Source organism: Sapajus apella, unplaced genomic scaffold (genome assembly GCF_009761245.1).
Source record: "Sapajus apella isolate SASKATOON/1434 unplaced genomic scaffold, GSC_monkey_1.0 scaffold5, whole genome shotgun sequence".
Taxonomy (NCBI): Eukaryota; Metazoa; Chordata; class Mammalia; order Primates; family Cebidae; genus Sapajus; species Sapajus apella.
The window spans coordinates 35,249,736-35,267,327 of NW_022436945.1; the positions used below are offsets into that span (position 1 = coordinate 35,249,736).

General features: G+C 33.5%; 1 protein-coding gene across 3 annotated transcripts in view; it reads right to left on the reverse strand.

The window, feature by feature from the left end:
* GABRG1 (gamma-aminobutyric acid type A receptor subunit gamma1) overlaps positions 1-13,625 on the reverse strand; it is a 94,318-nt gene extending 80,693 nt beyond the window's left edge. The window contains exon 1 of one of the 3 annotated variants that reach the window (XM_032274079.1): positions 13,454-13,625. Coding sequence is in view for 1 of the 3 variants with exons in the window: in XM_032274077.1 (XP_032129968.1) it covers positions 13,045-13,148 (104 nt within the window). In the remaining 2 variants the exon portion in view is untranslated. The other 2 variants (XM_032274078.1, XM_032274077.1) reach the window with 2 other exon arrangements.
* Between the last annotated feature and the right edge of the window lie 3,967 nt (positions 13,626-17,592).

A 17,592-nucleotide genomic window follows, 5' to 3' on the forward strand; every position in this document is an offset into this window, starting at 1 on the left:
TATCTAGAGTCTATAAGGAACTGAAACAATTGGAAATGCAATAAACAAATAACCCCATTAAAAATGAGAAAAAGACATGAAAATATATTTCTCAAAAGAAGACATACAGGCAGCCAAGAAAATATGTTCCAAGCCTCTACTTGTCCAAGAAACACAAATCTAAACCACAACAAGGTATCTCACACCAATCAGAATGACTAGTATTAAGGAGCCAAAAAAAAAAAAAAACAGATGTAGACTAGGTTGTGGAGAAAAGGGAATGCTTGTACACTGTTGATGAGAATACACAATTAGTTTTACCACTGTGGAGAGCAGTTTTGAGACTTCTCAACTTAAAACAGGACTACCTTTTGACCCCGCAATCCCAATATCCAAAAGAAAATAAATCATCCTACCAAAAAGACACATGCACTCATATGTTCACTGCAGCACTGTTCACAGTAGCAAAGTCATAGAATCAACTGATAGGTGCCCATTAGTGGTGGATTAGATAAAGAAAATGTCGTAAATATACACTGTGCAGCCATAAAAGAAGCCATAGAAAACAAAAAAAAATGTGTCCTTTGGAGAACAGAAAAGTAAATACCCCATGTTCTCATTAGTAAGCGTGAGCCTAACATTGGGGACTCATGAACATAGAAATGGCAAGAGACACTTCAGACTATTAGAGATGGCAAGGAGGTGTGGGGTAAGGTTTGAAAAACTAACCATTGGGTACTATGATTCATATATGGCTATAGGGATCATTCCTACTTCAAAGCTCAGCATCATGCAATATACTCAGGTAACAAAACTGTACATGCACATTCATCTGTTGAATTTAAAATAAAAGTTGAAAAAGAAAGAGTAAATAGCAACTACAAGACCCCACGTATGGTTTTCCACTTCAAATGCTTATCTCCAACCATCACGTGGCATGACTGAAAGCTTCACTCACTTCTAGTATTTGTTAAAATATTACTTAATCATTGAAGCCTACCTGATCATTATTTGCTCTTCTATCCAAATTCCACACTTCCTTGCCCAGCTTATTTTTTCCATATGTATTAGTCCATTTTTATACTGATATACAGAACTGCCCAAGACTAGGTAATTTATAAAGGAAAGAGGTTTAATTGACTCACAGATCAGCATAGCTGGGAAGGCTTCAGGAAACTTATAAACATGGTGAAGGCAAAGGGGAAGCAGGACAACATCTTCACAAGACAGCAAGAAGGAGGAGTGCTGACTGAAGGGGGAAGAGCCCATTATAAAACCACCATATCTCATGAGAACTCACTCACTATCATGACAACAGCATGGGGGTAACTTCCCCCATGATTCAATTACATTCACCTGGTCTCTCCCTTGAAACCTGGGGATTATGTAGATTATGGGTATTACAATTCACGATGAGATTTGGGTGGAGACTTGAAGTTAACCGTATCACCATGGCTCTAATTTACTTATAAAATCCTATACATAAATGATGAAGGGCGAAGTAGTTTTAACCTATTAAATTATACTTGCCCATTTGGACAAAAAGATAATTTTGTAAGTTCTAATTTAATATATTTATGCTTATTGTTTACTGTGTATTTCTCCCTCCTGAGTGCCAACTCTAAAATGGTAGAAGATGATTTATCTCTAGTTCATGACCATATCACAAGTTTCTAGAACAGTGTCTGTCACACACAGGGTTTCAATAAATATTTGTTAGTAAACAAATGTATGTTGTCTCCATAGGCCCTATCTGTTATCTGTTGTTAATGACAAGTTACATAGTATTTTTTTTGCAACCATCAAACACATTTTCATAAGCATAGTCATTCAGGGAAAAATTCCAGAAAAGAAATATCTGGTTTCTAATCTTTCTAAGTAGAAGATACTCTAATGTCAAGGACTATAAGAACTTACTTTTCAAAGAGTAGGCCAAAATCGCTGATTTTAGACCTAAAGCCAAAAAATAAATAAATTTTCTTTCTTTTTTTTTTTCCTCATGTTTGAGCTACTAAATTATCTAGTACAAAAGTTCCTTTCTAGGGTTGTAATTCTGAATAATTTTTACTGCACATAAAGCTGTAGGAAAGCAAAATAATTAAGAGTGATCAATAACAGCATTACAGATTTAAATTTTCAGAATTGCATTATATGGCTGCTGAAGCAAGCACTAAACTTCCAGAGTTTTAAAAAGGTGAAATGATAATCCATTCAATTCTATGATTATTTTATGAGCACAAAGGAAAATAAAATGGAACCTATCACTTAACACACATAAAGAGATGCTTTAGAAACTTGAAATGGCACAATAGAGCCAAGCCTAGAATACTAGGTAAGTGTGTCCCTGTATGCTTCAAATCTGTCCTGTGGTTAGCTCTACCATGCAATTAATCACATTGTATCTTAATTATGTATTTATTTAGAACCCTCTCTAAGCTTTAAGCAATTTGAAGGTATTTAGGTATTTAAATGCGTTAGATTTTAAGGTATTTAATGTGATACCCTCAGCACCTACTCACAAATCTGATACATAGTATTCACCCAATTTAATAAAAATCACTGAATAAGTAAATGAATAGATCATTGTGCTGTTTTCAGATAAAATTACTGTGAATAAAGAAAATAACTAAAACTATAACTGTGGTCCTTAATTTAAAAATTATGGTAGATAACCTAACATAAAACGAATGCAAACACAGTAACTTTCTGATATCAGTGCTAATTCATAAAAAAAAAAAAAAAAAACAGAAGAAAAACAGTATTCATTTGACAAAGACAACACGACTTATGAGAAATGATTAAGTGGGACTATAACAGGGAAGGTATATGTCTATTGTGAAAAAACAATAAAACTTTATTGAGGAACATATGAACAAAAAAATAAATGCAAAATAAATATTTTGCCTATGAAAATATTATGAATGTATTATTCCTAAATTTTTGATGCATTTCATACAGGTTTAATCAGCATCTCTTCTTTTGTGTGTGACAGGTTAAAGTCATTAGAATTAAGTAGAACAGTCAACATGAGAGTTGTTTATAACAAGTTATTTAAAAAGGGAATTCTTAGGTGGAATTTATCTGAGGAGAATAAAAAGAAAACAAAAAAGTTTATCAAAACCTTATTGTAGCAATACATAGTCAGTGAAAACAAAATTAAGCTTTCAAAATAAGATCTCCAGTATATAGAAATATAATATATGATAAAAGTGAATTGTCAATTTAGAAATAAAAGAATTATTCAGTAAATTGTGTTGAAACCCCAATTAGCCCTTTTCGAAGAAAATAAAATTAGATTTCCACCTTACACAATAAATTGCTATATATTAAAGATAAAAAGAAAGTGAGTAAAGAATAATATTACTAAGGAAGATATTTAAAATGTTTTTGACACTTGGGATAAGAATGCCTTGCTAGGCAATATATAAGCAAACCAGCAGAATAAAAAATAACTGAAAGAAAAATTTTAAAAAGAACTTATGGTTGGAATAGGAAACTTTATGTAAGACTAGAGACAAAAGTTTAATTGAGAGAAAAATATTTATAACATAATTGATATACAAGAATTTAAGAAAGAAAAGGATCGATATATATATATATATATATATATATATATATATGCATGCTTACTTTTTGGTAACAAGGGAAAATAAGTTTAAAATGTGACTACAATCTTTAGCCATCACATTGGCAATATGTTAAAAGATTCGTTGCATCCAGTACTGAGGAAAATACAAATAAATGGCATTTTTATAACAATTATTAGGAAATGGAATTTGCTTTACAGCAATTTGACAACATTGATCAAAGTATAGATATTAAAGGCATATACATATGGATATATGTACATAAAAATGTTAATGACAAAATATAAGGAATTATTTAATGTTAAAATTCTTCTATCATATAGAATATTACATAGTCATTCAAAAAGAGGTAGAATAAGTGTGCTGATTTAGAAAGATATTTTTGTTAGTTATGTCAAAAACTAGTTAGATTTTATGTTTTTAAGAATACACACGTATATGTGCACATAACACACACACACACACACGTATCTGTCAAAATTCATGGAAAAATCTGGAATTAAAGACTACGAGTTGCTAAGTGGTTGCTTTTTAAATCAATAAATTAGGTTCTATTTTTTTCCCCAAAATCAATGAGTAGTGCCACGAAATAGATTCTCCCCTTGCCTCACCACCATACCAACTCACCAACCCCAGGAAAAAAGGATGTTATTTCAGGTCCCTTTAAGGAAAGAAACACAAAATTCGATTAGGAAGGCAAAAGATGGGCTATCTCCTTTTGTCCTTTCACCATTGTTCTTCCTCTCTACAGAAAGCCTACCAACATCTTTCTGGTAGACAGTATCAAACTATATTATCTCTCTAATTTTAGCTTAGTCCTCGTTAAAATTATAAAATTTAATTAGACATGTTCTTCTTGTAAAAACAAGATAAATAACATGTGAAATTAAATATCTAATGTCCTCAGTGATTTCTTACCTTTGATCAATGAAATCAAAAACATTTCTGTACTTTATCTAGAGGTAAACATTGCTACTAATTGTATGTATAGTCTAATGAACGCTGTTTTGTTTTGCTAACATTTTTTTGAGGACTGAAATGGAATAAGATACTTTAACATTTATGGTATACAAGCAAAAACATTATGTCATTAAGGAAAACCACATTTTTTTCCATACATTTCAACAATAACAACTTGAAAATTATTTTTGAAAAGCAAGTAAAGAAAAACAAGATTAAGTGAAAAACTCAAATTAATTTTCTGTCTATAGACTAGAACTTGAATGAGATTACACATCAATTATTTCACAGTTGAAGATGTGGAAAATTGATTTAGGAGAAATGTAAAATGCAGCTTCATTTATGGTCTAGTTTATATGATTTTCTTTGTAAGGTTGAAGATACAGAACTCTCCAAAATTACATCTAAACTAGGAAAGAAATAGTAACACAAATTGCTTTCAGCACAGAGTTTATCCCTGTTACTTTCAAAAAAAGAAGTCTGGACAATTCCTAAACCCATCAGAGCATAATTATCTAGTTAGATTCAAATATGAGATTAGATACAATATAGCTAATTTAAAAAATAATAATATCAGAATACATTTTAAAAATAATTAGTATAGTGGCATGGTTTTCTAAAAAACATGAAGATAAAAACAGACAATTATAAAACAGATTTTTTTTTTCTTAATGCCTTTGGTTATAGATTTAAAATGCCTGTAGTTTATTGATTTATTTGTAATAAAGGAACAAATACTACAAATAAAACAATTTAGTTTGGCAACCTTTGGATTTTTGTTTTTGTTGCTTATTTGCTATGTTTAGCACACCAAATTTGTTCTTTAAAACAGTTTAGAAAACTAGGAACCACCCATTCAATGAAGTCTTTGGAAGGCTGGTGAATGCCCAGAAATTGTAAATGTTATTTTGTGATCATTTCTATGTGAGTGCTTTTTGGAGTAAGAGAAAGAAAACCTAATTTTTATTATAGTCTATTTGAAAAATTGAACACTGAGTATACTGAAATTATCAACAACTTCACCATTTTTCAGTTTATATTCATAGTGCCTGACAGAACATAAGTTAGGCTTAGAAAAAATACAAATCTGGGTGAAATTCTCACTCTCCAAGATTTTGGAGTATCTATATTTCAGATACATTCTTCAAAGCAGAAAAATTTTGCAACATTGAGGCATTATATTGAGGATTATTAAATTATAAAATATATTAAAATACCTTAAAAGTGAAAGAAATAAATGAGAATCCATCCTTCTGAAGGCAGAAACGTATTTTTTTCCTAAGACTTGGGATCTTAAATTAGTGACAGATATTTTAATTGATAAAAGATTGTCTCAGATTATTCACTTCACAAACTCAGAGAATACAAATAAGTGAATAGAAAAAAACAAAATACTCCAGTCTATTCTAGTTATGACAATCTGATGTTTTTCAAAATGAAATGTTACTAAGAAATCCCAGAGACAAATATATATTCATAAGCCACCTTTAGAGAGTAACAAATTAGTCTATAAAATACAGGCATCTGAATTAATACTTAATTTCAATCCAGCCAAAAGGGCTACTCAGTGCTAGTAAATATGGTTGTTTTTTGGAACAGGTATTATTTACTCAAAGTACCCTATTATACACGCTGGAAAATTATTATTATTATACACCTCTAGGATGACCAAGAGGTGAATGGTATCCCTGTGTTTAAGCACACTGTACCTATTGTACAACCATTAGTGATTGTTCTGGAAATTTACCTGAAGATTAACCTAGTAGCTAGAGCCCTTGATTCTAGCGCCTTAAAGCTATCTAGGGAAACAAATCACTCTCTGACATGAATATTAAAATATATATTAAAGTTACTATTTTATAATCATAGAAGTTGTGATCTGCCCATTCTAGCTATGGGTTGGAGAGCAGGGTCTACATTAAGTTTACTTCTATATCTCTATTGCATACCACAATCTCTATTATTCTTAGTTATTTAATATCTGTCTAAAAAATAAAGAGAAGTGTTAAATCTCAGAAGATATTGTTTTGGGGAGGAAAGGATTTCTCCATTTCAGGATTTCAAAATTAAACTAAATTATATAGCCTTTAACAGGATGTTTCTACTTTAATGCCATGTCTTACACAACCAGAAGGCTCACCTGAAAGACATAGGAAATCCATATACAAAAATTCCTAACAGATTTTGAGACTCCACCTCTGGCACAAGAGAGTAATGTTATCCTCTCTCTCTCTCTCTCTCTCTCTCCATATATATAGCTATGGTATAATACTGCTTTTATCTGTATACCACAGCTACGGTATAATAGTGCTTACCCTTGTCCTCAACCCCCTAACAGACATATAAAAACATACAACCTACCCCTTCCTCAGATGTTAAGTGTGTGTTTGTGTATATATATATATATCCTTCGCTAATACTGACCTGAACTTAGGCCTATGACAGCTGAAAACATACAATATTTTCCCAGAGTTGCAACTGATGGCAAGTTCTTTAGTGCACCCACTATACCTCCTCTAGAATTCTAAGTAGCAATTCCAACATTTTATTGTTTTTACTTATTTATATTAATAAGCTATCTTGACACAAACTACCATAATTTAAGTTCATATAGAAGGAATTCTGATTTCTGTATCCTGCTCATCTAGCATATATGTTTATACTACTCGAACAAATAGTAGTATATTTTTGTCTTTGTCTTGCTTACCATTGTATCCAGTTCCCAGAACCCTGCTTAACACGCAATGGGCACTGAGTAAGTATTTGTGGAATGAATGGTGATGCTCAGTGATTATTTACTGAATGAATTAATAGCCAAGACTGTTTCTTGGAACATGGGACTTCAGTTGGCTAAACAATTTTAGTACTGATAGATAATGAAATGTTTGAAAATACAAAAAAAAAAAAACCTGATAAATTTTATCTGCCTCCTACAGAGTATAAGAACACTCTAATAAGTTTCTGCTTGAACAAGTCTAGTGATAAAGCATACATTACCATGTTAGAAAATTTTGTATTGGGAGAAAATCTGCCTTCATGTAATTTTCACTACCTGGTTATGATTTGCCTTTATCCTTTAAAATAAGGTTACCACTCATTTCCTCAGCAACACTTATGTAAATTAAATATCCTATAGTGCTTTTTTTCTGCTTCAAGTACTTCAATGTGTCAAAGTTTTCCTTAAAATAATCTGGCACCATCCATAATATTCCAGGAAGTATGTGATGGGTACAAAGTAGATTTTTCTACTTAATGTGATTTTATCAATGAATTCACAATTTACTGCAGCATCTCTCCTCTCTTCTCCTCTTTTTTCTACTTTGCCTTTTTTAAAAAAATTGTCAAAAGTCATGTTAATTGTTTTGACTTATATTACATTCATAATCTGAGAGATTTGGTAGTTAAAATGCAGGTGGGGCATAGAAAACAGTAATTTAAGTTTTGGATTCACCACTTATCAGCAAGATGACCTTAATAAGTTCACAAAAATGGATTTTTCCCTGTTTTCCATCTGTAAAATTGAGAGAATAACAACATCTAGGCTATATTCTTCTTCGTCTTCTCATTGTGTAATTTGGCTAAGTATAATCTTCTAGGCTGAATACTTGGCTTCAGATTTGAAGACGTTTTCCCCATAGTCTTATGATATTGCTGATGAGAAATCTCTTGGCTCTTTAGTCATTTTTTCTTGGTTATGACCCATTCTTTCAGTATCTTCTATCTTGAAAAATTTAGACTCCTCTGTTTATCTTTAAACTTCTGAAGGTATATTTTTTATTTTGATTAAAATGTTTTTCTTTAATTAGTGTCATAAATCTAGGTCTTAGCAATGAATAAGTATAAGCTCCAAGTGGGTAGTACTTACATCTACTTATCACCACTGTAAACTCAGCATATGGTTCTTTTATGGCACACACTAGGTATTCCATAAATATTTGTTGACTAAGTAAATGAATGACCTTTTCCAAGTGCAAAAGGTATTTAAGAGCACACAAGAATCCATGGTTTTCGCTCTACTGCGCTTCAAACCACTTTAGGCTATATCATACTAGAATAACTATAATTCCACAGAATATCTGTTATGACTTTCTTTTCATATAAAATTTTAAGTGCTAGTTTCTTTGCACAGATTTTTTTTTCTTGGAAATTTCATTTCTGGAAATACATATGACAGCTCCACACTAATGAAGATTTTCTGCCTCAAAGATTTGTCTGAAATCACTCCAGTGAGAAATGGTGGAGCTGAAACTGGAATTTAGATCTGTTGGTAAAGGCCAGGATTCTCACTTGAAACCTTGCCCATATGTGAATTACTCTCTGGAAGCTCATTCTTCCTTTTCTCTCATGGCAGTCATTTATCATATTTTGGTAATCATTTTCTCAGTATCTCTAGAGTCATTTTTCAGTTCTTTTTTTACTCTTTTTTTCTCCCCTCCTTTGGGCCTCCACTTTCATTATTATATTCTTACATTCAATTAATCTATTTAATATTTGAATAAAATTCAAGCGTTTCCTCTTATTTCTTAGCCAGAAATGTTCTTCATCATATAGAATGAAATAAAGATACTGATTGTTTGGATAAACTAAAAGATTCTGTACACAAGGGGTTTATCGACTATGACATTTGCATTTTATTTTATTTATTTATTTTTGAGATGGAGTTTCGCTCTTGTTGCCCAGGCTGAAGTACAATGGCGTCATCTCGGTTTGCCACAAACTCCACCTCCTGGGTTCAAGGGATTCTCCTACATCAGCCTCCCGGGTGGCTGGGATTACAGGCATGTGCCACCAAGCCTGGCTAATTTTGTATTTTCAGTAGAGACAGGGTTTCTCCATGTTGGTCAGGCTGGTCTCGAACTCCTGATCTCAGGTGATTCAGCCTCCTCAGTCTCCCAAGGTGTTGGGATTACAAGCATGAGGCACGGCGCCCAATTTGTCATTTGCGTTTTAGTTTCAAAATCATTTTCCTCTCAGTCCTTTGCATATTTAACTATCATAGAATATCATTACTTAGTTATTTGGTTCTCATGTTTGAAAGGTTACCATCAGCATTTTATTACAAAATTAAGTGAAAAATCTAGACACCTAAAAAGTTATTCATTCATTAATACCCACAAAATATATTACTGAAATTACTTGAAAATAATACATTTTTAAAGCAAGTGTATTTGAATATGTTAAACTTGGCAAATGAATGCCACATTGTCTGATTATTGACTCAAGGAAATTGTACTGAAAAAAGAAAAATGTGATTTTTCCTTGAGATTTTTCAATATATAACTCTTAGTCAAGGTTTATTGTAGATTACTTTTTAGAACAGTTAAAATCTCTTTTTAAAAAAACAGATTATAACCAGATTTTTTTCAACATTACAAAGAAGTTAAATGAAGCTGAAGAGATTCTAAAGAACTTGTCAAGATGCCAAAGAGTCTCCTAGAGAGTGAAACACAGGAACCATGACTACAGTTTCAGTTACAATGATAGGATAGGTTTCCATAGTTCAGCAATATAAAAAAAAAAATAGTGTGTCTCCTGTATACTCTTGATGAAAGTTGAGGAAACAAAGCATTGCAACTGATTAAATATCAAAAACAATTGCTTCCAATTTAGGAAGTCCCAAAAATAGATAACTTTCAAGGTGTACTTTGGAAATCATGTAAGACATTAAAACGCTTACAAACAGAAATATTTATGGTTAGTCTTGGAAGCAAAAACTAGCCAAAAAAAATGGAAAACAGGAGAGAAATACGACCATACATGATTTATACATGTTAGCACTTGTTATCTCCAACTAAATATTAAGAGAAAAGTTCACCCAACCGCAGCTACTTTATTTTAGTTATTATTATTATTATTATTATTATCATTACTATTATTGTTATTATTATTTTGAGATAGAGTATCTCTCTGTAGCCCAGGTTGGAGTGCAATGATGGTATCTCAGCTCACTGCAACCTCCACCCCTTGGGTCCCTGTTCAAACAATACTCCTGCTTCAGCCTCCAGATGAGTTAGGATTACAGACATATGTCACCATGCCCAACTCATTTTTGTGCATTTTTAGTAGAGATGGGGTTTCACCATGTTGGCCCGGACTGGTCTCGAACTACTGACCTCATGATCTGCCCGCCTTGGTCTCCTACAGTGCTGGGATTACAGGCTCATTACAACATCATTTTTTAAATTTATTTTTAGCAAAAGCATGCTCATATTTCCTTTTCATTGCTATGTTTCCCAACTTGGTCTCATAGAACCCAGTGGAGAAAGAAACATGTTCTATTAACATTCTCAGGGGTTCCCTACAAAAGTGTTTCTGTGTCAAACTTTTTCCATTCACTGAAGAAAATAGTTTATGATGCATCTTGAAGAAAGCATGCTTACATTTGCCTTTTATTGATAGTTTTCTATCTCATTTTATAAAAATTATGGATTTAGGGAGTACTTTTAAAAGTACTCCCTAAATCAAGAGATTATTTTAAACATAATCTCTCATAACTGAGGCCTTAAGGGCTAATTAGAACAACAGCTTATAAATTTTTCCTTTAATGTGTATTTATTTACCGGACAAAAAAATCCAGATTATCTACATTACTATGATAATAGAAGTTATTTGTTAAGTGTACAATACCTTTCTCACATATATATATGTTTAAAAATTACATAGCATTCACACTTGAGAAATCACATAGATTTCCCTCTTGAAAACTACTTAGATAAAACAGTGAAGCAACCATTGACTTATTTCATTTTTCAGTTGAAATCATAGAGGTATTGAATGTGAAAATCTAAAGAAATAATATGTAGTCTACTACTATCCTTCATTTCATAGATGAAACTGTGTTCAGAGAGGTTAAAGGCCCTTGACATATGAAATCAGGTCTCCAGGCTGCAAACCCTGTACTCTTTTCCTACAACACACATCTCTTTAACTCTGAGAGCTTGACGAGAGTTCTTGAATCAATTATAATGATCACAAATGTAAATATTTCCCCAAACAAAACTTGTTTATTTAAAATAAAACATCTCCTGGGACAGATAAAATGTCCTTTACTAAGTAGCTTGCCTATTTGGTTGAAAGGGAAACTTGTATAAAATGATAAAATGTTGTTATTTCAGAAAACCACTGGCTAAATCTGTTTTTACTTTTGTAATATTATGTATGTCTCTACCTAAAAATCTTTATAAAATGTCATAATATATTCAAAGAATAAGGCATTATGACACAAAATATATAAGAATAATTCATCCAGTAGTACATTTATGTTCATGTCAAACATTTAAGAATCCAAGGAAACAGGGTAAATAAACCGAAACTATAATGCTCAAAAAGCACTAAGTGTTAAAAAATTCTAACAAGTCTAATATTACTTAGCATACTTTAATCCATTCTCTATTTTCAGAGAGAAAATATAGTAGCTATATCTGGTAGTATGGCAAAAAATATTCAATGTCTCTTTACATTTAAGTTTATAATAATAATTTCTTCTAGCAATGTTAAAAGTAGTTATAAAGTCATGTTTCTAACTTCCTAGTGATTGTACTTTACTTTTGAATTATATGCACTTTTACATTCATAATAATGTAATGTTAAAAGTACATTTATTTGAAATAAGTTGCATGGTATGAGTGCCATGTCCCAGACCTTTATAAATGTCTATGCCTTAATCAACATATTTTAGCTCAAGTCACCCAATACTCCTACATATAATCCAGGAATGATACCTCAGCATTTTATTTTTCTAACAGAAAGATTTTAAAGTTTTATTGAAGGTATTACAGCCCAGTCTTCTTCCTGTTAAATTTGAGGTTTGTGATTGGTAATACTCTTTTCTCTCTCTCTCTCTCTGTCTCTCTGTCTGTCTCTCACACACACACATACACACACAAACACACAGCCAAGACTTTCATGCTGCCATACATTTTTAATTACTAATGGACAGCTAATTTTAAAAAAAAAAACTCAAAGCTGGTTCAAATAAAATATACATGGTTAATTTTTACTTGAATACTATACATTTGTAATGCTGATAGATTTCCTTTTAGCCAGATTTATAATCTTTCTTGATGTAAAACACTGGTTTGTTCCAGAAAGTTACCAAAAACGAGGAAAGCGGAAAAGCAACAGCAGAAGATAGAAAAGCATCATACATAACATGCTGTGTAACAACAAGTTTTTGAAATAACTTTATTTTTTAAAATACAGAATCATCCTGAAAGTTCATCGTTGACATTCATTCACTAAATTTACTGGCAGTCATTCCTACTCCCCCACTCCCTTCCAGTAACTGAATCCTCACTAGTTTGTACTCTGCTTGAAGTAAAAAATAACTGAACCAACCTCATGTTTCAAAAATATGTTAATTCCCTTCTATCTGAGAATGAATAAATCTAATCAGAAAATAAAATGGTAAATATCACATATATGTAATCACTTTGCCTAGAACAATTTTTAAAATAAAAGGGAATAAGAGGAAAGGGTAGATACCAAAGAATAGTTTTAAGCCCCTGAATTTACTCACCAGTTTCCCAAATGCAGGGTCAGTAACAAGAACATCAACCTCACCCCTCTACTTTGACTCCGCAGAAGAAAAGGGGAGAAGAGAAAAGCTTTCAAAGGACCCATCGGAATCGCTTTTTCTGTGTGTGCTGCACTAGCTCAATTCTCCCAGCCAGGACTTTCCCTCTCACTTCAGCAGCAGCTGGCTGAGTATAAGAAGGGAGAGTGTGGAAAGGCAGTGCACCTCCCAACCAGGTAGGATGCGACTCCCAGCAGAATTGAGCTAGGGAGCCAATCAGGCCGAGAGGATGCTGGCATAAATTACCTTAAAAAGAGTTGAGCCAATCAGTAGCCCAAGGAGGCGGGGCTCTCCTACTAGAAATTGAGCCCAGTAGGGAAAAGGGCTCCGTTTTTCTAAAAGAAAAACAAACCTCTTCTCCTTCGCAGCCGCGGAGAAACATTTGAGTGGCCTTGACAGAATCCCTCCCTAGGGAGAAGCTGCCTTTCGCCTTCCCTTCTGCTCTTTCTCTTGTCTGACTCTATTTCGGGGCCACGGCCTCTTTCCTCTCCCGCGTACAAATTCTGAATCTGTCTTCCAAGAGAGATCCCTGGGAAGCAGGCAGCGCCTAACTGGTTTTCCCCAGGTTCGTGAGGATTCTGTTAATTTGCGTTAATTATCTTGTTAATTTTGTGGGTGGGGCGGTGTCTACTTTCTCTTTGCAGATCCAGCACCTGGCAGGGTGCCCCGCACAAATGAGCACTCAGGAGATGTTGAATATATAATTGAATGAATGAATGAGCAGGCTCCATGCATTCCTGGTTACCACGTTTGCTTGCCCCATCCCCCTTCTGCCGCCTTAATAGCGAGAGAGGATTTGCAGTCTTCTCCCGCCAGGCACCGAAAGATGATGACACTAATGAATAATGCCAGGCAAGAACTATGTCATCTTACAAACACGAAAACAAAAGTCTGATTTTATAAAGATTGTCTTAGCTATAAGAGCCTATAGATGGGCAATCCTAGTTCTCTTCCCCACTCCCCATCTGCGTTTGCATCTGTTAAGCTCCAGTGTTTGGTACCTAACTTCAGAGGCTCTGCTTTGAGTTCCTAGCAGAGCCCGGCAGTTGCCGTGGCAACCAGAAAGCCTCTGGCAGCTGGAACAACTGTACAGGCGAAGACGCTGGAGGTGATGGAAGCAGGCACTCTCTCTGCCCAGCCATCTTCTGCCTTAAAACGGCTTCCCAAGAACCTGCTTCCGAAGGAAACCTCCTGGGGTTGGAGTATTTAGCTGTTAATCCACCCCACAGAATTGGCCCGATTCTGGTTTGAACTGTAATTTACTACCCAGTTACCTGAGCATATTTGTCTGTCTCAAATGTTCAAGCCAGAAGTAACAGTGTTTGTGCATGGCGGTAAGGTAACTGTTGCTGCTCTACCTACTGAAATAACTTAAAGAAACTGGATAGGGCGCAGGAGGTTACTGATTCATGTTCTTGCCCGAAATAACAAATGGTGCAGTGCTAGGCGTTTCTCCCTCTCTTTGATTGATTCTCCATCCTTTTAGTCTCCTCTGGAAATGCGCATTGACCCTCCTTGTTTTTCTTCTCCCACTACACGTTAATTAGGCAGTATTTTTCTCTTCCACAAAGCATGTTAGTCAAGGTAGCCCATATCAAATAGTTTCAAAAACAATTAAGTTTAATCATAATAGATTTTAGGGTGAATAAATTTACATAAAATGTGATGTCAGTATAAATCTGAGGGTTTTTTTTTTTTCTTTTTCTGCTTCAATTAAGAATGTGCTTTGGATAGCTATGTAACTGTTTCGTTTAATGCACACACTAATTCACTTATCTGATCAGCCAGAGAACTAGGAATTAATTCATTAGAAGTATGTCATGAATAACAAATACTTTTCTGATTACCCTTTGCATTTTGCTAACATTAGGTAAGGTTTGTATACATTCGTGGGAATATGACATTTTATAATGTTGCATGCAACAGTAGCTGATAGTCCTTCCATTAATAATTCTTAACAAGGTTTTACTCTTACATTTTACATATGTAACTGAAAGACATTGGGAGCAATTAAAATAAATTAATGAGGAAAGCTGAAGGATATCTCCTTGGGTAGTAAGAATTTGCCTGTTTATTCTCATAAAAGATTTTTAAAAACTGGAGAAAATTTCTTGTTTTCTCCAAAATCCAGGTTTTTGCAGATTTTATTCTAAAGTATTTTCCAACTTGTTTCACTTATTTTTTTCAAGCACTTTTATTTGACTATTTCTATATAGATATATATTTTCTATTTTTTATAATATGTGTTTTATGGGAAACCAATTCCATTCTGCAATAATCATGATTTCCTATGGGCTATTATATGTAAAGGGGATCTGAATCCTGTGGAACCTGGAGAAAAGGAATGATGGTCGTAGATACCACCCATGTGCTGACTCTGACAGTCTGCCTCATCTGATTTGATAAACCAGTTCTATGTATGGTGAGGAGAAATGAGAGGAAAGATACATACTGTCAGTTCTGAAAAAAGCAAATAAGGTACATCATATTCATCAAACAGTGTCTCACAAGGGCACATTCGTGGACTCATGGGGAAATAAGATCAGGTGTCTTACAGAATTATAGATTAGAATACTAGGAGTTGCTGTAGGTAAGGAAGTGAAGAAAGCTCTCTATCTTCACATTATGATAGTGGTTTTCAAGTGAAGGTAATTTGACCCCATGGAACTTTTGTCAATGTCTAGAGATATTTCCAGTTTTCACAATCTAGGGGTAAAGGCAGCTGTTACTATCCAGTGGATAGAGGCTAGTGTTGCTGTTACATGTACTAAAATGCAAAAGAAGGCCCTGCCACAGCAAAGAATTACAGAGCTCAAACTGGCAATAATAGCAAGGCTAAGACACCCTGACATATGAGTGAAGAGAACAGACACCAAACTCTACTGCAACTGATGATTTCCTTATGTTGTCGCCGAAGTCACCATTTCCTTCCTCCTTTTGAACCACAATCATTATTCACTAGGCTTATGTCTAGTTATAATGACTATCAACATAGTGACAACAATTATTTCCCTCAAAATTTGTTCAGAGATCACCTGAAAATAAAATATTTGGGTTATCTCTTTAAAATTCAGATTCATGGACTTCACCATTGTATATAATATAATTTTTCGCAAGAAATTCTGGAGATTTTTATGCATCTGAGTTTGAGGACCAAGATCCTACCATCACCTCACAAAATAACTCCAGTGAGACAGAGACCTGATCATGTATGTGAAACGATGATCTTAGTAAAGCAGGAATTCAGTATGATTCCTCTGTCCATTGTTAATTCATTCATTCAAAACTATTTATTAAGAAACTGTGATGTCAGGAACTAGGCCTGGAATTAGAAATACAATGGTGAACAAAGCTTACTGCCTTGGTTTATATGTATATAAAAAAGAGAATAATAATTCTGCTTAGTTTATAGAGTGTTTTAAAGGATTAAGTGAATTAATACATGGAGATCACTTGAAATAGTGCCTGGATAATTAAAATTACTCAAAATGTTAATAATGTTATCTCATTGATGATACATTTCAAATCTAATTATTCATTCCAGTCTCTAGTACAGCACCTGCTACAGAATAGTCAATTTGTAAAACGTACAGTCTATTAGGAAGAAATGAGAGAATAAGGAGACACTATTGTCTTCACTCTACCTTCTACATTATCTTGAAATTTGCTTTCTCCAGATCAAGGGGACATGTTCAGTTGTGTTCTACCTTTTCTGATACACTTTTCTTCCGATGGCCAAAACTCTATACTTCAGCCAATGCATCAATTTCAAGTTCCTAAACTTATCCTGCAAAATCGCCCATTTTTGTCTTGTCACATGCTGTTCCCTAGGAGACCCTTCCCTCCTCACCATCTGCTTAATCCTTCTTCATTCTTTCTGATTAATTTTAAGTATTTTTTTATATAAAGAAGCCTTTATTGCTTGTTCATTGCACTCTAGTCTGTGTTACAGAGTTAATATATATATTAACCATATATACAATAATGGTTAATCATTTTGAGCATTAGCTGTGTGTTCCCTGGCATTGTTTTTAGCAGTTCTAGATTATTGGTCACACTGTTACCTGTCCTGCTAAAGCAAATGCTTTATTTCTCCATTATAGAGCATATTACATTTTTAGGAACTGTCTGTATTTCTACCTAAACTTCCAGTTCTGTTTTAAAATTTTATATAGTAAGGATTAATAGTGTTTATCAGACCTGGTATTATATCATGTGTTTAATATTTTGTGTGCACATTTAATTAGTGCCTTTCTGTCTGTAGAATGTAGCTCTATGAAGGTAAGGCTTTAAATTGTTTTCAACACCTCTGCATCCCTTTCAACCAGATCAGTGGCTAGCAGATAATAGGCAGTCAATAAATATTTGTAGAATGTATACAGATTCAATGCATAATTTACTAAATAAGCAAATGAATAACTTTAACCTTTTGATATATATTCAAAAGCTATGAATATATAGCTATGAAGCTATGAAGGTAGCTATAAAGAG